Genomic DNA, 24,021 nt, shown 5'->3' on the forward strand with positions numbered 1-24,021 from the left:
TATAAACGGAAGTAAAACTAAAACTCCCCTAAAATCCCCCAACCATCAATCCTTATAAATTCAGCACTCATCTTCTCCCTTGATTTCTTCAGGAGTCCCTAGTGAAATGCACACAAAAGTCCTCAGTGATTTTGATCTCGGAAAACAGAGTCCCCAAACTACGCTAAGCATGGCTGCCGACCTCCGTGTCCCAAACCGCTTAACTTTTAAAACCACGCAAGCACACGTGGGGCTTCCTGAGTTCTGCTAGGGTTGGGCGGTTTGGAACCCCGTGGATTTTGCAGGTGTGTAATCCAGGGCGCGCTGTACAGGTGGTGCGGGGGGGGGGGGGGCGGGCAGAGGTGTGTGGTGGGCGCCGCCTGGGCCGGGCAGGGTGGGTGGGGCCGGGCGTGTGCCCGGGTGAGAGTGAAGTGCTAGTGACAATACGGAGGTGGCGTGTGGGCTCCAGAGCTGGGAAAGAAGTAAAAGCTCCGCCCGGATGCCCCATATGGAGGGGTGATAGCCGCAGCCCCGCTCGTATTTAAGTGTCCTTTGTCACTAACAAGTTAAATTAGAGATGTTATCTTAAAAACCACACACACGCACACAGCCAAACGTCCTATGAAAATACATGCTCGTGTCCCCTACTACACCCCCCCCCCCATTCCCCCATCTGCAAAGAACTGAGTTTTACACCCTGCCCCAAATCCAATCCCGAATGCGGGAGCGTCTCCCTCCCCCCGGCCCTCGCCGCCCCCACGGCAGTGAGTCAGAGCCCGGCGAGCTCGGGCGCTGGCGCCCGGAGCACGCCGAGTGGGGCGACGGTGGCGCGGCAGCCGAGGAGGGAAGGCGGCAGGAGCGGGACGTAGCTCGGGCCCGCGCGGCCGGGGCCCGGGAGCGGGGTTTGCGCAAGAAAAGGCGCCTCGGCGGCCCCCGGCCGCCCCTCCCCGGCCCCGGGCTCCCCGCCCGCGCGCCTCCCCGGCCTCGCGGCGCGCCAGGCGCAGCGCGACGGCGCGAGAGCCGAGGGGAAGCGGCAGCCCCGCCGGCCCAGCAGCCCGGCGGGCGGCAGCCAAGGCGACCGCGGAGGCGGCGGGCAGGGCGCGTGCGCACTGCAGGGGCGCCAGATTTGGCGGGAGGGGGAGTGTCCAAAGCTCTTTGTTTGATGGCATCTCTGTTTACAGAGTTTACATTTTAATATCAACCTGTTTCCTCCTCCTCCTTCTCCTCCTCCTCCTCCGCGACCTCCTCCTCCTCCTCCTCCTCCTCCTCCTCTCTCTCCTGAGAAACTTCGCCCCGGCGGTGCGGAACGCCGCTGCGCAGCCGGGGAGGGACGCAGGCAGGCGGCGGGCAGCGGGAGGCGGCAGCCCCGTGCGGTTCCCGCGGCTCCCAGCTGCGCCCCGCGCCCGCCGCGCCATGGCCCGGAGACCCCGACACAGGTAACGGGGAGCCCGGGCGGGCGGCCGCGGGCGGGGGCGCGCGGCGCACCGGTTGCTCGGAGAGCAGGTGGGAATGAGTTCCCGGATCTCCTGCGGGGCTGTCAGATCCTGCGAGGACCTAGAACCTCTGCCTGGGCAGAAGCCGCTCGTGCAACTGATGAATGGGAGAACCTATTCGGGAAATATGTCAGGGCGTCAGGAAGCATGCCCTGAGGCTCGTTTTGCAAGTTGCACGGGGACCCATTTCTCTCTAGGGGGCAAAAAAGCAGCACGTTCCAGCCTGGGGCAGAGCGGTGCCCACCCAACCCCGGGGAGCCCACTAGGTCCCTGGCTTGATGCCGCGGGCGTCGGCGAGAGAGTCGCTGCGTAATTGCTTGATGCATTGCGTTATGTTTGGACTTGGAAGTGCAGAGCATATGGCAGATATAGGGAAAATGCCGGATTGTTTAGTAGCTGCAGGTAGTTCCTTTAAATTTCATTCATTCTTTATGGAGGCGAAGCAGAGCGGCAGCTGACAGGCGGCTGGAAAGATTTTGGGGAGGAAAAGGGTCGCTACATTTGCAAACTGCTTTAAGCCAAGGTTTTGAAGGCTCTAATCATTGTACTCTGGCAGGCTTTTACTTCTTATGCAAACACTTTACACGCACACGAGTCCGCGCCGCACATGTCCCCGCACTTGGGGAGGCTCGCCGGGACGATGGGTGAAGTCCGCTAACAGTGCGGCCGCGCGGAGGGGAAGAGGGAGAGGAGGAGGAGGAGGGAAATACTCGTCCGAACTGTCAGTCGCCGGCACTCCCGCTTCCCCTGGTCTCTAGGGGGACTGGACGCGCCGGAGCTCCCAGCGAGCCGCCGGGTGCGGGGACAAGCTCAGCGGCCGTCGCGGTTGCCACTCAACGGGGAAGGACAGAGGCGGGCAGCACCCAAGGCCGCTGCCGCGCAACCGGGACGCAATCCCCGCGGCCTCTTCGTTGGGGCTAGAGGTCCGGGCGCGGCGCGCACACGTGGACGCGGCTGAGGTTGCCGCGCCTCCCCACGCCCTGCTCCCGCCGTCTTAGGTCTCCCGGGCAGACGAGGGGTGATGGGCAGACCCTCGCTCTGAGCTTCTTGGTGTTAGCCCGTGGGGGCAAAGCAAATCCAACCTCTTTTCCTTCGGGTTGTTTGTTTTTCTGGTACTTATTTGTTTTTGAACCGGCTGTCGCTCGTCCCCGCGCAGCGCCTGGGAAGTTGCAAACAGCGTGGGTGTGGGCCCTGCCCCAGCACCCTCGGGTCGAGTCTGGCCAGGCGGGAAGCAGCGCCTAGGCATGGCTGGGCGCGGGAGAAAATGGGAGGCCACCTGGAGGGCCCCTGGGCTCCCTACGCCTCGCCTAAGGCCCCGCCACGCGGGGCGGGGGTACTGCCCTTGAAGTGGTTTCACCTTCGCCTTTGGGACTTAACAGCAGAACAGCCAAGGCACCTATATTTTTTCTTTTCTTTTTTTCTTTCTGAGAGCAGAAACTAGGAGTAGGAGAAGAAGGAAGCTGGGAAGGGGTGCTGGGAGGAGGCGGCGCGGTGGAGGCTCCGCGCCCCGCGATCTCCGCTGGGCGGGTGGGGCGGGGCCGCGCAGGTTCCTTGCAGCTCCCAGGTAGCGGAGAAGGGTGGCGGCCTGGAGGGGCGGGAGCCTTGAACCTGCCTCAGGGGGAAGAGAAACCCGGCTGCGGGCTCGAAGCCGTTTCTTGCAGGGCGAGAGTCAACTCGGCAGGGATTATTAACCAGGTCAGCGAAATGAGTCTGAACCCCTTTTCTAGAATCACAGTAGCGGCCACAAGGCACTTCCTCCCACTCCCCTCCCTCTTCCCAACCCCCAGCACCTCTTTTCTTTTTCGTTTCTTTGCACGGTTTGTTTCCTTGACAGAATGTAATATTCATAGTTGTACTCTTGTAACCACACCAGGTCTAGCAGGTGGGGAGTCAAGTGCATCAAGCCTGAAATCAGCCTTTGAAAGTCCTCTGACTGTTGGGTCTGAGCAGATAAAGGAAAAGTTATTTCAAGTCCTTAGTAGAAATTAACCGTGCTACTTAGCCTACCAGGACAACTTAGAGCAAGGACATCGCATGCAGAGCTTAAAAGCCAGCCCGGGTTCCCAACCTGCTGATGGACCCAGGAGCGGACTGTGGGCCGCCCTGGGTTCTCCCTGCTGCCCTTGTGGCCTCTTCAGGACCTACGGAAGTTCCACACCACATTTCCCCTCAGGACTTCGGTTTTGCACATCTCTGCCTCTGTGCTGAATTTGTAAGAAGCAGGGAATATCTGAAATCAGCATTTATTAGCACTGGAAAGTACCTTCCTAATAGAATCCAAGTCCTTAGGTATAGGCGAGGAACTGAGGTCCTGAGAGAGAGGAAGTGATTTGTCCGAGTCATGCAGGGAGGTGGAGGCAGAACTGGGACTGGCACCGTTGCCTCCAGACCCCTGGTCCTGTTTGATGCCTACCCGCTTTCACCTGACATTGGCTGCCCCCTATGGGCGGCGGTATTTGTTGCTTGTTCCCGAGAGGTGAGCTGTTTCCAAGAGAAAGATGCCCAATTACTATTTGGAAAATGTAGTTCTCACCTCTGAAAATGTGATCTCCAGATTTAACCAAACCTAACACTTTAAAGTAGATGGAATCTGTGACTCCTTGTTCAGACTACCCTGGTTTTCCTGGTATTCCTGATATTTTATAAGGGGGCCACTTCATTTGGGAGCTTTTCAAGGAGTTCCCTATGACCCTTTTGAAAGATGCTGACCTACAGCTCTGGGAAAATATTTTTTTTTTTCATCTTCTGCTGCTTGTGGGATTTTTTAAAGGGAAACTGTTGCATTTATTAATCAGAGACTGTTTAGAGCCTCTTGTTGACAGTGGGGAACAGGAGTAGACTCTTGTTTAAAAGAATAGACACTAAACAAAAATTGACCATAGATTATAAACACAGCTCTCTTTTGTAGTGGCATTTGGAGTTTGGATCACAGCCTACTTGTCACCATGCATCCTAGACTTTCAGATTGTTTCTCAAAATGATAGTTTTAAATTATGAGAACCTCACATTCAGGATTTTTGGAAAGCACTTTTGCTTGACTTGTAAGGGTATATATATTTGTATATATTATATACCTGTATTCTATATGTATGAATTATACATATTGTGTATATATCGTGCACTTGTGTTATATCTATACTTGTAAGTTAGTTTGCGAAGACAAAACCTGATATAAATATAAATTTCCTTTTTAAAAATAATAATTTGCATCATGATGCTGCTTTATATCAGCATTTTTATCGTTCTCAGTTTGGTGGATTTCTCAATATTACAATGGAAAATTTTACTGAAGTTTCTAGGATAGTATAATTTAAGATATTTAGGATATGTTTGTGTTACATTCATTTCTTAAGTAAGATACAATTTAAGATAGCACGTCATACGTTGTATAAGTGAAATTATAGGTAAAAGTAAACTGTAACTTTTACTGGCTGTAACATTACTGCCATCTATTTAGTATGTGATTAATAAAACTGAAGTGTAGAATTATTTCAAAAGTCATCAAAATTCATAATTTTGTCTACTAGGTAAAAGAAAAGCTCTCTTCAAAACACTAATGCATTCTTTTTAAAGCCATCTGGGGGAATCCCTCAGTTTTGAATCAGGTACATCTTAAGAGGTTTCAAATACCGTTCAGTCAGAAATAGAAAAAAAACAAAACAAAACAAAAAAGTCAGTAAGAGTCTGACTACCAAGTGGCCTAATTATTCATTTAGTTACTTAGGAAACAGTATTGTAATCACAGCCACAGGTTGGATCAACTGTGCTGGAGTTTGGGGCTGTTGGATATTTTAATGCTGGGTATGAAGCCGTCTGATCACTTGATGGCCTTATCCTTCCTCAGGTTTTTTAAATCCTTTCCTCTTACATTCTCTTAATCTTCTAATCTTTAAGGGATGACTATAATTGTATTGTTGGGTGTATTACTTCTTGAATTTTTTTTTCTCCCAATAAAACACCAGCACCACTGGAGTAGCATAATTGAGTTGTTTATTTTATTGGAGAAATATTATTTAAATGATGTGGTACATGCCAAAGATTTTGAGTGTGTACTTATGTAAAGGACATAGGCTCTTGTTTCTCTGATTGTCCTTAACATTAAGTTTTAAACTTAAACCTCCATTGGTTGGAAGGTTGCCAAATGTGTAACTTGTCACTGGGCTGACAGTCACAGCAGGTTTAAACATGCAGAGCAATAAGAAAGTTCCAGGTCCTTTGCCGTATCTGTGGATACCAATAACAGCAGAACCAGTTTACAATACTAGAGCAACAGAATGAAGAAAGCAATCTTGTTGTGCGAGTTTTCAAACTTTTATCTTCGTAACCTTTGAAAAGATTGAGTTTTCGTGTAAGTTTTGTAATCCAATAGTTTTAAGTCTTCTGGTTTCAGTCCCCGTCTGCCCATTTTTTATTTCTGCAGCATATACAGCAGTGACGAGGATGACGAAGACATTGAGATGTGTGATCATGACTATGATGGACTGCTTCCCAAGTCTGGAAAGCGTCACTTGGGGAAAACTAGGTGGACCAGGGAAGAGGTAAATAATCATGTTATCAAAACATGGGACAAACCTAGAGTGTGTCAATTTATGAAGAAAATGTTACAGCTAAACTACAGGTGCTCAAACTCATTAGCATGAGCCTATGCACCATGCTGAACTCGCAGCACTCCCCACGCGTACGCCATGCAATCCTCTTCCAAACTCTTTGTAGTTCTTTGAATTTCCCGTCCTCAGTGTATGTTTCATCTGTGTTTCTCTCTACCTTTTCTGCTCTTGCCCTTCTGCACAACTTCTTACTCCTTCTTCATCACCTGTGAAGACATCACCTCTTCAGTGAGGCCATCCCTGGCTTCCCCAGGCAGGTTAGATGCATCCTCCAGGCATTGGCTACACATTCGTCCTCACTGCTGCTGTGACGTGTGCCTCCCCCAGTAGGCTGACTACAAACCTACCGAGGGCAGGGCTAAACGTCTGTTCGTTTCCGTGTTCCCTGAGCCCAGAATTGCTTGATACAAAGTGGGATGGTAGTAAGTATTCTCTGTACAAGTGAATGAATTGCTATGTCCAAAAACAAAACAAAAGTATGAAACATAATACTCCTGTCTTGTCATAATGGATTATGCATGAATGTCTGTTCTAACAGTGTGCAATGATGGATGGAGATGTGTCTTCCTTCCACCTTTCTCTTTCCGCTAGCTTATCAAAAGCTTGATCTTTGTAGAAATGGGAAAACACTTAAGGAGCAAAAGTATTAATGTACGGGGAAAGTTACTTTTTCTTTAAAGTTTTCAAAAACTTTTGCGACTGATTGCAGAGGATTTTATGTTAGATTAAATGGTATTGATTCTTCTTCAGTTTCATTCCACCCCACTTCACTTACCAGAGTTCCTGTTGAGAGGCTCTGGCAGGATTGCTAGGGAGGTCCCTAGGAAATGCATAGTTTACCTATGGAGGTTGTGCTCTCAGATGATCCTGAGAGCTATAGAAGTTCTGTTGTTAACACTGGTTTCCTAATCCCTGTGTCTGTGTCCTTCTCGGGACTCACAGTGTGTGTGAAAGTTACCTTTGCAGAAAGGTGGGGGTTCTTTTTTACTTGAAGGAACATGCTTAGGAAGACACTTGTGAACTGAAAGATTTCTCCCTGACGTGTGGTGGCTTCTGTGTTCTAACAAGTTTGGCCTCATTTAAATTATGACTATGTTGATACAAAAATGCAATTACTTTCTTACATTATAAATGCCTTCAAATGTAATTAAAAAGTGATCTTCTGTTGTTTGCATGAAAGAGGTTGAACTAAGGAGATGTTAAAATAAGAAATTGAACTGGTTCTTACTCAAGATCCTGTTTGTTGCCATAGTTGAATATCTATTGACTCTAACATTTGGGTTCATAACTTTTTCCTATCAAGTAAAACTTTGAACAGTTATCATATACTAGACATTCAGTGAGCCAGGCATTGTACTAAATGTTTCGCGTAGCTACTTCACGTAATCCCCAAATAACTACCTCGACATCAGCATTGCTACTGCGTAGATGACGGTATTGAGGCCCAAAAAAGTCAAATGATATCCCCAAGTGTATGTAACTAGTCAGTAGCTTAAAGTCAAGTTTTAAACTCTGGTCTGTTTGACTCTAAATAAATCTATGCTCTAAACCAGTATATTAGATTAATATCTGTTGTATTTGGATATTTTTGAGGTGTTTTTTTTTCCTGGATTGGATTATTGGATTGGTTCCCTTTTACTCTAATTAGAGCAAAGTTATACAGTAAATGAATGATATCCTAGGATTAACTTTAAATGTCTTAGGATGAAAAACTGAAGAAGCTGGTGGAGCAGAATGGAACGGATGACTGGAAAGTTATTGCCAATTATCTCCCGGTGAGTTCGTAATTTTTTCTTCTATGAAAGGAAATCTTCTCCCCATGATTTAAATAAGATATTCGGAGAGAGGGTATTAAGACATTACACATTTGCTCATATACAAGAATCAGGGGGAGAACTGCCTCAACCATAACTTATGGTTTATATTTTAATCTTTTTATTTATTTGGGTGATATAAATTAGCATTTTGATGACTTGTGTACATTAGGATGACTGAACTCATGGTATTTCCAAGTTAGCTTTTTTGAATTTCCTGTTTATTTCAGTAGCCATACTTTTGGTATCCTGGCTGAAAATTTTGGACTCCGTTTTGATTTATTCCACTTCCCATCCCCTACGTCTAAGCAGTGACTGAGGAATCTGAAATTCCTTTGCCAGTCAGTCCCTTGTCTCCATCCTCCTTGTTGCTCTACAGAATTGCCCCCTTCCCTCTTCTCTGGACAATTATGGTGGCTTCCTCACTGGCTTTTCTATTTGTAGCTTTCCACTTTTGTCATCCACCCCAACCACTGTTGGCAGATGGAGCCTCCTAAGATGCAGCTGTATCCTTTCAAAATCAACAGCAGTAACGTATATAGTCTCACAAATTAAGTACACTGCCTACACCTGGCACATAGGGACCCTTCCACACGGCTCCAGCATACAGCTCCGGTTCACTTTCCTACTTCCTCTCTGTCAGCAGGTTTGGTTGAATTAGTTTCTGCTTTACCTCCTTTGGGCTTTTGTCCTTGGTGATGCCACCTCCTAGAATGTTCCATCCATCCTTCAAAGTCCCTATCAAGAGCTTTTGCACACACCTCCTAAGGAAACATAATTTCTGCTCCCGAGGAAAAGCTTCTGCTCTCAGCCCAATATAATCTTGCTTTGGTTTCTTCTTGCATATGAATCAAATTCTGCCTTCTATTAGTTAGTTACATATCTGTCTTTTTTTTTTCTTATAAGATTATACTCTCTTATAAGATTATACTCTCTCATCCTATCTTTATTGATTTTTGTTCTGCAGTATTAATGCTTGAGGCCCTAAACTGAAGTGCATCTCTTAGGTTGAATGGGAGGCAAACTTTAACCATTTAGAGTAGGTTTCCATGGAAGCCCAACCTTCATGTGGAATCGCTAACAAGTCTTAGTTCATAGAGGCACTTCCACATGCTGAAGTTAAGGTTGAGTTAAATCGACAGCCATGTGTACAATATGATGGTCCTTCAGTTCGCATGGCAGGATTATTTCACTTAACAGGTAGAGCTTCTAATTTTAGATCCAATTTTGATATATTCTTTGTATGTTTGTTAGCTGTAAGCAATGAGGGATAGGTAGGCTCTCCAAACATGCCCTAAAATGTTCCTGAACGTGTTTCCTGTATATTGTCTGTGTATGATTCATATAATAACCAAGTCTTCATGTGTTTATCGCATCATATCTATATGACAGTGCATACTTTATTATTTGTCTAGAATCGAACAGATGTGCAGTGCCAGCACCGATGGCAGAAAGTACTAAACCCTGAGCTCATCAAGGGGCCTTGGACCAAAGAAGAAGATCAGAGAGTAAGTTCTTTCCTCATTGGTGTGCGAATCACAGTTAAGAATATTCCCCAGACATCTTAATTAAATGTTTCCCAACTTGAAGAAACAGGTAAAGTGTACAAACAGGAAGCAGAGGACTCTATTCCCGTATTTCCAATGAATGAAAGCAGAGTTTTAGACCCTTTCTAAAGATCTTGTAACACTGAAGAATGATTACACTGAGTCATTACATAACATTAAAACATAGGTTATTTTTGTGTGTTTATCTGAAGGTGATAGAGCTTGTACAGAAATACGGTCCGAAACGTTGGTCTGTTATTGCCAAGCACTTAAAAGGGAGAATTGGAAAACAATGTAGGGAGAGGTGGCATAACCATTTGAATCCAGAAGTTAAGAAAACCTCCTGGACAGAAGAGGAAGACAGAATTATTTACCAGGCACACAAGAGACTGGGGAACAGATGGGCAGAAATCGCAAAGCTACTGCCTGGACGGTAATAATATGTCAAAAAATATATTGATTGGGAAGAATGAGGGAGTGGGTATTGAACATCTTGTTTTAAATGTATAGCGAGTGAATTACATTCCCATGACTGTAAGTGTTTCATTAGATATGCCAGATCCATAGGTTTTAAAACTGGAGGAGCTCTTAGAGTTTATCTGGTTGGGGACTTCCAGAATCCATCCAACAGTGAGCTATGGGCCGAGTCATTGAACTCTCCTCAGCTTCAGTTGCCCCATTTGCAAAATAAATAATAGCCTACTTCACAGGGCCAATGTTTGTATCGAATAAAATGATTGTCAAAGCACTTTGTAAACTGTAGAACTCTAAACACAGAGAAGCAAACTGAGGATAGACAATTTGTCTCTGGTCTGAGTTCATACAGCTGGTTAAGTGACCAGAAGGATCTCAGCTATCATTTTCCTGATACCAGCATTCATTTCATTATACCACTTGGCTTAGTTTTTTTCTTTTAAAGAAAGAAATAAGAGTATTTCTAGAATTATCCTACTGCTTCCAGGTTTTTAAATAATGTCAGTGTTATGCTTTCTTGTTAATGAACAAGGCACAAAAAATGAGCTCATCGTGAAGGATATCTCTAGAAGCTCATTTTTGTCGCACTCTCCCCACTTGAACAGTTTATGACACATTTTCTTTAATTTGGAAGATACTCTTCATTATAAATCTTATATAAACAATGTAAGAAAATATTTAATAAATTATATTCTTACGCAGCAGAATTGGAGAAAGGGACCTTCAAAGAAGGCCATGGCTCTGATGGCTTATGTAGCGTTCTTGGGTGATGGTCCAGAGCACCGCCTCCCTCATGGCTCCCTATCAGCTTACAGGATCCAAGACATTGAGGAAAGAAGGCCTTTTCTCCCATCTGGCCTGAGAATATGCTGTTGATTCTTGTAAAAATTTAAGGGGCAACTGAACTTCCTCTTTCTTTAGCATACATGCCCCCACCCCCATCAAAATAGTAAAAGGGAGGCCTAAAACGTTTTTTTTTTTTTGAATTGAGAAACTTTTCCTGAGAACTGTAAGACTTTAGTGAAAATGCTTTTCAGTTTGAACTGATATGGGGACGTAGCATCTTTCCCCTTCTGGATCCCATTTTCCATTGTCACCTCTGGTTATAGAACAATTTGAGATGGCTGTCAAAAGGTGGGAGTTTCTTTTTTTCTTTTTCCCTTTTTTTTTTTTTTTTACTCAAAATTTCTGGCTAGTGCTATTCGAGACAAAGAGTGGACAGTGAGGCAGTGGCGACATCATTATCATTCACCAAACTTTACTGTGTGCCTGTTGGGGTGTGTAGGCCCTACTAAGCCAGTAATTTTCCAGAATAGTTGGATCTTTAAGTTGTATTAGAGTCTTGTACCATGAACACTCAGAATAAACAGGAAGGGTTTGTATCGAAAATTCTCTTTTATCAAGGAAACAAAATAGTTACAAAATTTAAAGATTTCTCGAAATCCACATTTATTCCATCTTGTGTAATGAAGGAAAATCTATGGATTTTCAATTAGATAATAGAGGCAGCATGACTTTCAGAGGTCGGGAAGACTAAAACAATTTAAAAGAAAACACAAAAAACAAAAGACCCAAAGAAGAGGTCTCTGTGGGAAACAGTTTTCTGTCAATTAACTCTAATCTGAATTAAAATGTTTTTTTGTAAAATTCTTACATGATATATTTCTGTGCAGAACTGATAATGCTATCAAGAACCACTGGAATTCTACAATGCGTCGGAAGGTCGAGCAGGAAGGTTATCTGCAAGAGTCTTCTAAAGCCAGCCCGCCAACAGTGGCCACAAGTTTTCAGAAGAACAGTCATTTGATGGGTTTTGCTCATGCCCCACCTTCAGCTCATCTCCCTCCAGCTGGCCAGACTTCAGTTAACAATGATTATTCCTATTACCACATTTCTGAAGCGCAAAACGTAAGCCGTTCCTGAGAATTTAGTTTCCTGAAAGAGATGGTTATGTTAGCCCCAGGTAACAGTAATACCTCGCAGTCGCTGACTTTTCAAAGAGCTTCCACAAAGGTGATCACCCTGCTTCAGAGCCTCGAGGTAGATAGGGGGAGGTATCGTTACCCCTGGTGTATGCTGGGAAGCCAGGATGTTAAGTAATCTGCAGAGGCTCACAGCTCGTAGGGCAGACTGCAGTCCAGGCTTTTGGATTCCAACTGAAGTGCTTCAGATCAGATTAGCTTTTGAATGTAAATCCACTTAACAAGTTCCCGCCGGAGAAGAATGGGGTCATGAAGATGCATTTGTGGGCTTTTGTTTTTCTCTTCCAAAATGAAAAGTGAATGTCATATTAAATTTAAAGCAGAGATCCTTTGACACTGAAATGCAGCAAGTTTGATTCTGTAAAGTTTGATTCTGGTAGTGATCTATCTAGCAGAAAAGTCTTAATTTGCTCCTTCCACGTGTGTTTACCTTCTCACTCCGAGTCAGGTGCAGTTCTGTGACACTACTCTCTGATGTCTTCTTTCCTCCTCCTTTGGATCAGTGTGACGCCTTCCTGATTGCCAGACATTTATATTTAGGGAAAGAAATGTCCAGAATGGGTGGGGAAAGAAAAATACAAAGCATAAAGAATAAAATCAGTGAACTTGAATCTTACAACTAACGGTAATAGATGGTGAAACTTAGCCAAGAATATGGAGCCCGTGTGCAAGTTACATTCAAATCATATTCCTGAATAGTTTTTATTCTTCTCTGTCTGTTCTATCATTCATTTGACTACAGACTTTCCAGAGAAGTCTCAGATGAGTGAACCATCATAGGCAGTTCTGTGCTCTTTACTATAACTAATAGTTATTCCAAGAAAAATATTTCTATTATAAACAACTAAGTCATCAGTTTTTCCCATTACAGCTTCTTTCATACATTCATGAATATATTTTAGGTTATATTTTTCATTGTGTTATTCTCTAATTAAGGGATACTTTTTTGTCAAGATCAACGAGCACTCCAAATCTCTTTACGTTGCTTAAGCTATTTATTTGGCTATTTTTAAAGGCCCGGCTAAAATTTCAAACTAGAGGGTTTTTTGTTGTGTTTCTTTTTTCCTCTGTGCATGTGTGAATTTTATTAGTACAGTATTTTTTTTCTCAATCCTAGAGGAAGCCAATTCCCCTAAAGCGTATGTGACCATGAATGACTCGGCCTTTGTTTGTCTGCCTTTTTGATCTAGGTCTCCAGTCATGTCCCATATCCTGTAGCGTTACATGTAAATATAGTCAATGTCCCTCAGCCAGCTGCTGCAGCCATTCAGGTAAGATCATGTGAAGACCATTTCGTAAAGAAACCCTTTGGCTGTTCAAAGCAACTTTTTCAAGACATGCTTTATTTCTTTCATGTAAATACTTATTTTCGCTTGACTGACTGATGTAAAAAAAAAAAAAAAAAAAAAAAAAAGGGAGTAGCAGAGGGGTGGGTAGAGTTCTGGCCAGCAAGCTACCAATCTTCGCTTCTAGAGTTAAACCTGCTCAGGAATTCTCTGATTCTCTGATGTCATAAGTTGAACCAGCTCATCAGTCAGCACCCACTTGAGCCTCAGATTTCACATCGCTCCCTTAGGTGTGGAATGACACTCACAGAGCTTTGTGCCACGTTTCGTTGGTGCCAGTCTCACGCTGAGGCTCATTGGGCTGTATGGCCCCTCATGACTGCGGGCCACAGCCATTGTATCTGCAGTAGCTTCAATCAGGCCCTTCTCTGTTTTTCTTCCTTTACTTTTAATTTCAGAGACACTATAATGATGAAGACCCTGAGAAAGAAAAGCGAATAAAAGAATTAGAATTGCTCCTAATGTCGACTGAGAATGAGCTCAAAGGACAGCAGGCGCTACCGGTAAGAATGCAACCAGGTGCTTGAATGTGGGGAGAGCTTCACCCCGGTGCCCTCCTGTCTCTTTTCCCTTCTCTTCTGAGTGTTACACTAATCAAGACTGTAGATCCATTAATAGTGTTTCAAAAAAAATTTTTAATGTTTATTTATTTTTGAGAGAGAGACAGAGTGAGTGGAGGAGGGGCAGGGAGAAAGAAAGAGACACAGAACCTGAAGCAGGCTCCAGGTTCTGAGTTGTCAACACAGAACCCAACATGGGGCTGGAACTCACGAACCACTAGATCATGACCTGAGCTGAAGTCGGAGATTAACCACTGAGCTGCCTAGATGCCCATTCATTAACACTGTTTGAACAGAAGTTGCTTGTAATAAAATGCAGTCATGATAAAATGTATCACCATGTGTGTTGACTAAATTAAAAGTAGCCCTTTTGAGTGGCAATAGAAACACAATATCCACTTATGATTATCACCATCAATCTTCCTGTTTTTCCAGGACTGTTACTAATTCAAAGACCGACTAACAGATATAAATGAATGAAAATCTGCTTTTATTTACAAAGTTATGTATCTGTATGATACCTACTCATTTGATTTTTTTCTTTTATTATTTTTCTTAACCTACATTTTCATACTTTCTAATTTCACATATGATTTGAAGCATGTTCAGTATATACCTGTGAAAAAGATACACATCCTCTCTCTGTGAATAACACGGCTGCTCTCTTCTGTTTGCATGCATGAAAGCCGTGTGGACCATTACTGAATTTTGACATCTTTTTGGTGATTGGCTGCAAACTGAGAAATCAGCGTGTACTTTGTGACAGATTTAGTTCAGCAACAAAGAGAATAAAAGAGATGTGATACCCAGTGGGTATTCTTAGGAATACATGTCTTTGGGGCTAAATCAGAAGATGATTATGTGCATATGTTAGTTCGACCACTTTTTAACTCTAGTTCATGTTTTGCAATTTCTCTTGTTGCATGGTCATGCCGAAAGGAGACTTCTGTTAATTTGCCCTTCTGCTTTCCTAACCACGTTGATTTGACAGCCCTTCACTGCATCAGTGCAATCCGTAACATTAAAAAGGGATAGAAGCAATGAGAACGTATGCAGAGAGAAGCAACTCTAACTCTTGAGTCCTCTGACCTTTTTGTAGGTTAGAATGAGAACAGGACAATTCTTAGTTCATAGCAACCATGTGTGGTCCTTTTGGAGATGATGTTAGACTTTTAAGATGGACCATGGGAGAGTGGCACTTGAGGACACAGTCTCTCTGTTGGCAGTTTTAGCAAAATGATGACAGTGAGGGTGTTCATATAGGTGACAGACTATGCCACTATTAAAAAGCAGGGTCTTGCATCGATAAAAGGAAACATCTTGACGACTGTTTCATAGGCGCAAGTTTTGGATGATGCAACTACTTTTATCTTTCCTCCAACAGCATCTGATACCTTGTGCAACTTCATTGCTAAGTTCCTTCTCCCTTTCTTCTCCCTACTCTTTCTTTATTCCCCCACCCCTCACCCCCCCCCCACTCCTTAGACGCAGAACCACACATGCAGCTACCCCGGGTGGCACAGCACCACCATCGCTGACCACACCAGACCTCATGGAGACAGTGCACCTGTTTCCTGTTTGGAAGAACACCACTCCACTCCCTCTCTGCCTGTGGATCCTGGCTCCCTACCTGAAGAAAGTGCCTCTCCAGCAAGGTGCATGATCGTCCACCAAGGCACCATTCTGGATAATGTTAAGAACCTCTTAGAATTTGCAGAAACACTTCAATTTATAGATTCTGTAAGTAGAATTGTTAAGGCAAGTGCATGTTTTTGATGGTGAATTAGGAAACCCAGTTCTCAAATTATTACCATTTTCTATGGCAAATAACATGTTATTAGCATGTATGAATGTAAAAGTATGATTTTAGCCTTTGTGTCTGTTTTTTCAAAGATCTGATTTCATAGGCTATGCAGATAAAAGGTGGCTTTTCACGCATTTCCTTCAAAATGCATACTTTTTAAAATAGTAAAGTTGATGACCTATAAGTAGATCTTGGGTTATGGAGTACTGTTTGAGTTATTTTTAACGTATTTACTTTGTTACTTTTTTGTGTTTCTTTAGAATTGTGCTTTGCTTTTGTTTTTAAGTTTTGTTTTCTAATTTTTTTAAGTTGATTTGTTTATTTTGAGAGAGAGAGAGAGAGAGCAGAGGAGGGGCAGAGAGTGAGAGGAAGAGAGAGAGTCCCAAGCAGACTCCATGCTGTCAGCACAGAACCCGATGCAGGGCTTGAACTCACGAACCATGAGATCATGACCTGAGCCAAAACCAAGAGTCGGATGCTTAACCGAATGAGCCACCCAGGCGCCCCTAGAATCGTGCTTTGCTTTTGGATCGCACATTAAGAATTATGTTTATTTAGACCTTTAAGCAGTCGTTCCGTGTATTTGAGTGGTAGCGAGTTCATCGGCGGTACGTGGCTCTCTTCACAAAACATTGATGATTGATTACCAGCCCCAACTGGTTCACTGAGATCAACCATCTTCAGTGAAACAAACGTGAGGTTAGCACCTAAAAAGCAGATGTTCAGTTCATTTCCTTTGTTGCCCAGTTGGTTAAAAAGCACTTACCTGCATATCTATCAAACGGGATGAACGTTGCCAAAATGTGCCATCTAGAAGAGGTTTTCTCTTTGCTTCGGATTGCATGCAAATGACAATACCTGGAGGTCCCCGCCGCACACACGTAGGACCAGCCTGGAGGCCGCATGGTAGACCTGCCGTGCGGTGTGCTGGAGCAGTTGTCAATCCCGACGCTATTTCTCAAGAGGGCCAGGTGTCTTCTCTGCATTCGGTGTTCTTTCTCAGTGCTGTGTTTCAGGTGATGGCACATATCATGCACACACTGTCTCAGAGTTCTGTGCCTCCCACATTGTTTCAGGATTCTTCATCATGGTGTGATCTCAGCAGTTTTGAATTCTTTGAAGAAGCAGAGTTTTCACCTAGCCAACATCATGCAGGCAGAGCCCTAAAGCTTCAGCAAAGAGAGGGCAGTCTGAATAGACCTGCAGGAGAGCCTAGCACAAGGGTGAACGCTCTCAAGTTGAGTGAGGGTTCACTTGACCCGCTCAAGCCCTTACCTCCTTCGAGGCACGGCACAGTTCCACTGGTCATCCTTCGAAAAAAGCGCGGCCAGGCAAGCCCCTTAGCCACTGGAGGCTCTAGCTCCTTCCTATTTGCTGGCGTCAGCAGCTCAACTCCCAAGCGTTCCCCTGTCAAAAGCCTACCCTTCTCCCCTTCACAGGTAGAGCATGATTTCTACACAGCTATTACTAATTTTCAGCAGATACTCAAGCCTTAATAATCTAGAAACTAATCCTTTGGAACAAATGACTAATTACTGTTGCCCTCACTGATCTCGTTCCATCGTTGAATCTAGCTGTTGCTAAGTCATACTGCTTCCCAAAGTTTGAGCTGTCTGTAGGCTGACTGATCATTTTGTCATAATTCTCGCTCTTTCTTTTGGTGGTTTGAAACATGGTTAGCTGCATGGGACGCGTTTTTATTTCCTTCAACACTAGAGTTTAACATTTCGGTCCCTTCCTTTTCTCCCCTCCCTTCCCTCTCCTTAAAAACTTTAGTAGATTTTCTTCCTATTTGTTCACTTATTACTTTGTGATTCACTGACCCAGGGGAGGAGGGAACCAAACTATATTTGGAGAGCATTTGTTTGAGTTGCAACCCGAAACTTTAAAGGTTCCAATCCATCCTTATGTGGAAAAGTTTTGGAAAAGCATAAGGAACAAATGCTTAAGGAAAGCAACTTTCGTTTTAATTTTAATTTCTCAACATTGGCTTTTTGAGTTGTGCCATAATATGTTATCAACCCAGTATTTGCCATAAATATCCTTTCATAGAATTTTTTTTAAGGCATGGAAATTATAATTCTTATCAGAGACTTGTATTCCTTAATTATGAGAATAATTGAAGTTAATAGTTAATTTGGCACTTTCAAACATTTTTCCAGTTATGTCTGTTGAATTTATTTTAAGGAGAGCTCTAAATATGAACAAATGAAGCACCCACCAAAATAATTATCTTGTTTTTTGCTTGTATCTTCCAAATTGTGTTCTGAAGAATATTAGTTCTACAAGACTTTAATAGATGGTCCAGAAAAAATTGAAATATATAAGTTTGGGAAACACTAAGTCAGAGTTAAAATTGGTCTCTTTACTACAGGACCAATCAGAATTTTTAATGAATTGGTGTGCATTATGAATTTCAGGAGGAGATTATGATATATGTATGTATCCCAAATTTATTGTATCTTGGAACTTTTTGAGGAACACCTGCTATTTTCCCAGAATGATGGTGTTCTGAGAAACACAGCTTACTATCCAAGAATTTTCCACATAATGCAAATCTTCTATCATAATTCATGGATCATTAAAGAGAAAAAATAGCATGAAAGAAAAACAAGAATTACTTTCCAAAAAATCACCTTAATGCTTATAATCTTAATAAAGAGTGCATCTCATTCTCTTTAATGGCAAGTGGCATTTATTGAAAATTTTTTCTTAGGATTTTGCAAGTTTTTCAGCAATGACTCTAGATTTTATTTCTTGGAAATTACATTCTGAACCTCGGGTGCTCAAATGAAATAAAACAATACCCTGTCCAATGCTATGTGCTTGTTAACATCTTTATTATCTTACATAGTGGGTCAGTAAAACATACTTGCTAGTTTTCATGGTGTGGTTTTTAAGTTGGGCTGAATAAAGAATCACTGTTTAATCTAAGTAATTTTTTTCCCTTTCTTCCCATATTTAGTTCTTAAACACTTCTGGTAACCATGAAAACTTAGACTTGGAAATGCCTTCTTTAACTTCTACCCCTCTCAATGGTCACAAATTGACTGTTACAACACCATTTCATAGAGACCAGACTGTGAAAACTCAAAAGGAAAATACTATGTAAGTCCTTGGTTCAAGAATAAAATTATTTCCCCTTATTTACCTATATCTAATTAATGGAATACAGTCCCCAATGTCTGATCCATTTACATGTACATAATTTTACTGATCTACCTGTAATGTACATAATCATGTATATTCCCACATTGAATATATCTGTCTTGGACATGTGACAACTACCTAGAGGTGGCGAGTCAGAGGATAAACTAGATTACTTTTTGTAGCTCACTTCAAAATGTTCTATACATACAGAGGTAGTCCTTATATAATTTTTCTGTTCAGTTTTTCTGTTTGCTCAGTAAGGCTTTTCTTTCTTCACCGAAGACAAGATTTCCTCCTTTGCTCTCTGATTACAAAATTCAGAATAACAGTGGTATGGTTCTGTACTTAGTTCATATTTTTTTAATCTTATGTTTCCTTTTTGAAATTTATCTGTTGGTAGGACTGCTTCTAAAATCCCCACGGATATTATATGATCAGAAGCCAAGGAGTGATGCCTCCCACATATTCAATAAAGGGCTTAACCAATTCAAAGAAATGGCAGAGAACATCAATAAAAAAAATTCATTCTTACTATTTCCTGTTACAATAAGTACATTTTAAAAGGTGGTTTCCTATGTCTTCTGTGATGAGCCTGTTTTAATGAATAGATAAAATTTATTTTTAAATGACATCAAACCTTTACCATGTTTATGGCCATTAGAAAGACCTGGAGGCACTCTGTGTATCTTCAGAACCACTAAAGAAAGATGAAGAATGTTTTAATGCTCTTAGTCTTGGGAATATAATACTTTTAAATATTTGGAAATATGTGATGTATATGTTATCTTTTTGTTAACAGTACACATATGATTAATTCACATATCCAATTGCATATCAATTATAGGGCTTATTCAGTATAAAAATATTATATTTAATAGGTAGAATGATGTAAAAGGGCATATGTTCTTTCATACTGAACCAACCCTTGTTTTCCCTTTAAAGTTTTAGAACTCCAGCTATCAAAAGGTCAATCCTAGAAAGCTCTCCAAGAACTCCTACACCGTTCAAACATGCACTTGCAGCTCAAGAAATTAAATATGGTCCTCTGAAGATGCTAGTAAGTTTTAGCCAAGTTCTTGAGGTTAGCTGGTGTATTAATTACAGACAGAAATTTGCCTCTGATGCAGACATACCCGCTCTTCCTTGCAGCCTCAGACACCATCTCATCTAGTAGAAGACCTACAGGATGTGATCAAGCAGGAATCTGATGAATCTGGAATTGTTGCTGAGTTTCAAGAAAATGGGCCACCTTTACTGAAGAAGATCAAACAAGAGGTAAACATGAGATCCTTGGGATCAAGAAGGAACAAGATGCGAATCCTGCTCCGTCTGTTCCTTGTGGGCACGGAACGTTCCTTTATACGTCTGGCATCAGTACTGGGTAGCAGCACTGCTTTCCATACAAGGTTTGCCTGCAAGATGCGGTTAAGAGGTACTGCTAGACTGTGGGCATCTAACCTTTCATTTGGGAAGCCAAGCCACTTCTATCTACTTCATGTGTGAGCAGAAAACATGTTAGAGAGGATAAAGGAGAGAGAGGGAAGCAGCTTTTTACTGTACTGTTTTATCACTGATACACAGATGGATAGATAAATAATACACCGACTTTTAATTTTCAGATGTCATGGAGAATTGAAATTTATATTAAAACAATAGTATCTAACTTCCAGCATAAAAGAAAAACGCTGTAACTTGCAGGGATCCAAGTCTTAGCTTGGTGGCAAGAAGCATTTCCAGCAGGTAGATACCGTGCCTCTTGAATTTATTTTCATATTAGGATTAATATTTAAGAGACTGGCCAGAAATTTACTCTTTTTTTTTTTTTTTAGCTTTATTGATATATAATTGACAAAATTGTAAGACATTTAAAGTATACAACATGATGATTTGATATATGTATACATTGTGGAAGGATCACTGAGTCAATGGACATATCCATCACCTCAAGTTTATCTTTAACTTCTGCTCTCTTAGCAAATTTCAGTTCTACGGTACAATATTAGCCATGACAGTTCCCATGTTACACATTAGATCCTCAGATATTGCTCATCTTACAGAAATTTACCAACGAGTGCCAACGTTCCATGGGAAGTTCTAGTTCTAGAAACAACAAAGCACTTCCTGTTTGCTTTCAGGTGGAATCTCCAACGGATAAAGCAGGAAACTTCTTCTGCTCCAACCACTGGGAAGGGGAGAGTCTGAACACTCAGCTGTTCACACAGGCATCGCCTGTGGTGGATGTGCCAGTAAGTACACGCCCACGTTATGAGATGTTGGTGCCTGCAGAATTCTCCATGTGGCATGTGAGGCTACTGTGGTTTTAGCACTATTTAATGCATCATATTTCTGAACATTCTCCATTACATGTTTATTTCCTTATGATTCCTCATGATCATTAATGTTGAATGTAGAAATTTTGTTTCTGTGTTGGAAATTCTTTTTCATCGCAGATTGTTTTCATTATTTATTTTCTTATGATTTGAGAGTCTTTGCCACTTAAAAAAATCCGTGGCGTGAAGATATGTATTTCCGTGAAAACAGAATGTTAATCTTTGCATTTTCTTCTCCTTTGTTTATCTGTCTCCCAAATGTAGTATTTTCTCCTTGTTACGTAGTCTCCTGTTTGGTTTTGTGCAGCATCTAACATAATGCCCGTCAGCATCTATAGTAGATGCCCTTTATTGTTCCTATTATTGCATTACTTTGGTTGCCACCATTTTTAAGATAAACTTTATTTTTTAGAACAGTTTTGGGTTCATGGCAAAGTTGAGCAGAAGATACAGAGATTTTCCACATACCCCTGTCCCCACACGTGCATAACCTTCTCCATTATCAACATTCTCCGCTAGAGTGGTACGTTTGTTACACTTGATGAACCAGCACTGCTGACCCTTTATCTCCCAAAGTTCATAGTTTATATTAGGGTTTGCTGTTGGTGCTGTACATTCTGTGGGTTCGGACAAATTTATGCCATGTATCCACCATTATAGTTTCGTACAGAGTAGCTTCACTGCCTAAAATTTCTCTGGTCCACGTATTCATCCCTCCATCACTCCCCCACTCCCTCGCCAACCCCTGGAAACCACTGATCTTTTTACTATCTCTATAGTCTTGCCTTTTCCAAGACTTCATATAGTTAAAATCAAACAGTGTGGAGCCTTTTCACATTGGCTTCTTTCATTTAGTAATACGCAGTTTCCTCCATGTCTTGTCGTGGCTTGAGAGCTCCTTTCTTTTTAGCACTTAGTTACCACTAAGTAATTTTTTTGTGTGTGTTAATCTTTTTAAAAATTTTTAAATAATGCACGGCTGTCCTTCATGGAGAATCAGAGCTAATAACAATTGCTGATATTTATTCAGAATATACTAAGTGGTAGGTACTCTTCTAAACGCTTTAGATACATTACTTCATTTAAGCCCCACAACAGCCCTGCAAAGTCGGTAACATTATCATTACCATTATACCAACTGGGAAACAGGCACGGGAAGGCTTAGTCACTTACTTAAGACTACATAGCTAATAAGTGATGGTTCAGAGTTAGAACTCAGAAAGTCTAGTTCTAAATTGCATAGTTAAAAAAAAATTATTTGAAAAAAAGAGAGCAGGTGCATGAGTGGGGGAGGGGAAGAGAGAGGGGGAGAGAGGATCCAATGTAGGCCGCGCACTGCCAGGGAGGAGCCGAATGCAGGGGTAAAACTCACAAACTGTGAGATTGTGACCCGACCTGAAACCAAGAGTCAGACGCTTAACTGACTGAGCCACCCAGGCACCCCTAAACTCCACACTTTTAACCATCATACTATACTGCCATTAATTGATAACTCTAAAATATTTCCATACCAATGTATAAAATAAATAGCTAACTAGAGCTTAGTAGATCTTTCATTTTCAAAAGTATGGATTTACTGATTCCTTTAGCAGGTATTTTCTGAGTGCCCATCTCCCACCTAGAACTATATTAGGACCCAAAGCTTTTTGTTGTAGTGGTGTGTGCCACGATGGGATTAGGGTGAGTACTAGCTAAGGCCTTCTCGGAGCTCGGTGAGAAGAGAATTTCTGGCAGATCCCTGCCTTTGTTCCTGCTCATACGTATCACTTCATAATAATCTCCTGTCTATGGTGTCGGAATGTGTCGCCTCTCATATTCTCCACTCTCATTTAAATTTCAAATTGTTCTTTCCCTTTAGAATATTCTTACAAGTTCCGTTTTAATGACGCCAGTATCAGAAGACGAAGACAATGTTCTCAAAGCATTTACAGTACCTAAAAACAGGTCCCTGGCGAGTCCCTTGCAGGTAATTACTATTCCAACATTGGTGTCTTAAAAGCCATTCACTGAAACACTGTCATCTTGAGGGTTTTTTTTTTTTTTAAGACTTTAGATACAGATATAGATATAGCTTTTAAACAACTCTTGATGTCTAAAAATCTCCTAAAATTCCCTGTTGCCAGTCATCTGAGACATACCAGAACATTTTATTAGAGCAGGTTTCCAAAGCATGATGAAGTGACACATTTCTTACTGTGACTGAGGGCGAGATCATGGGTTACATGTCGGTCAATATTTCTCTCTTCTCTCTTAAATAGTTTATACAAAGTTTATTGGTATAGTTTTCTTTTTATTTCCAACTTTTTATTTTTTACACTCAATTAGTATAAAGCCATCAAAACTCAGGCACTGTTCGAATTTTGGATGAAGTTTGAAATTAGCTGGTTGGAAAAGAATTACAATATATTTGACTATCAGAATAAGAAAGTCAGCTGCCAGTGTTGTGTGGCTAATCTGCAGTTGACCATCTGCTGCTGGGTTTTAATATCAAAAGAGATTTCCCTTGTAACTCTGAAGTATGTGTATGTTGATGAAATACAGCAAATTCCAGATTAATCCTGAGCCAAATGTAAATAAGAATGCAAATTTACTCCCCTAAATTATTTAAAGCGGTTCCCAACATTAAATAGCCCGATATCCAGCCACCTGCAGAGCTCACTTCCCCCACCACCCCTTTGAGCTACACCCAGAGAAACTTCATAAACCCTGGAGCATAAAGAGAACCTGGAGTCTGAAGGGGAAAGTGCTGTTTGTACTAAGAGTTAAAGGCACTGAACTAGGTTGGCTTGCTTTGAGAACTTGCTCTCTTTTCTTTTCTGTTTTTTTCTTTTTCTTTTCTTTTTTAAGGGCTTCCCCATCATTGTGGCAGGCTTTCTCTCTGCAAATTGTGAGAATCTTAAAACTTCCCCATTTTAAGTATTTTTGATATCTGGCA

General features: G+C 42.1%; 1 protein-coding gene across 3 annotated transcripts in view; it reads left to right on the forward strand.

The window, feature by feature from the left end:
- The first annotated feature begins 824 nt into the window (after positions 1-824).
- The window catches only part of MYB (MYB proto-oncogene, transcription factor), a 34,595-nt gene continuing 11,398 nt past the window's right edge, over positions 825-24,021 (forward strand). Inside the window, exons 1-15 of one of the 3 annotated variants that reach the window (XM_060616727.3) lie at positions 825-1,415; positions 5,893-6,010; positions 7,783-7,854; positions 9,309-9,401; positions 9,653-9,873; positions 11,588-11,822; positions 13,087-13,167; positions 13,641-13,745; positions 15,288-15,542; positions 16,683-17,045; positions 18,572-18,714; positions 19,699-19,813; positions 19,906-20,031; positions 20,892-21,002; positions 22,945-23,052. In XM_060616727.3, the coding sequence (XP_060472710.1) occupies positions 1,393-1,415; positions 5,893-6,010; positions 7,783-7,854; positions 9,309-9,401; positions 9,653-9,873; positions 11,588-11,822; positions 13,087-13,167; positions 13,641-13,745; positions 15,288-15,542; positions 16,683-17,045; positions 18,572-18,714; positions 19,699-19,813; positions 19,906-20,031; positions 20,892-21,002; positions 22,945-23,052 (2,169 nt within the window). In that variant the 5' untranslated portion in view covers positions 825-1,392. Of the gene's footprint in view, positions 1,416-3,073; positions 3,168-5,892; positions 6,011-7,782; positions 7,855-9,308; positions 9,402-9,652; positions 9,874-11,587; positions 11,823-13,086; positions 13,168-13,640; positions 13,746-15,287; positions 15,543-16,682; positions 17,046-18,571; positions 18,715-19,698; positions 19,814-19,905; positions 20,032-20,891; positions 21,003-22,944; positions 23,053-24,021 lie in introns of those variants that run through there. The other 2 variants (XM_060616728.3, XM_060616729.3) reach the window with 2 other exon arrangements.

Source organism: Panthera onca, chromosome B2 (genome assembly GCF_046562875.1).
Source record: "Panthera onca isolate mPanOnc1 chromosome B2, mPanOnc1 haplotype 2, whole genome shotgun sequence".
NCBI classification, from domain to species: domain Eukaryota; kingdom Metazoa; phylum Chordata; class Mammalia; order Carnivora; family Felidae; genus Panthera; species Panthera onca.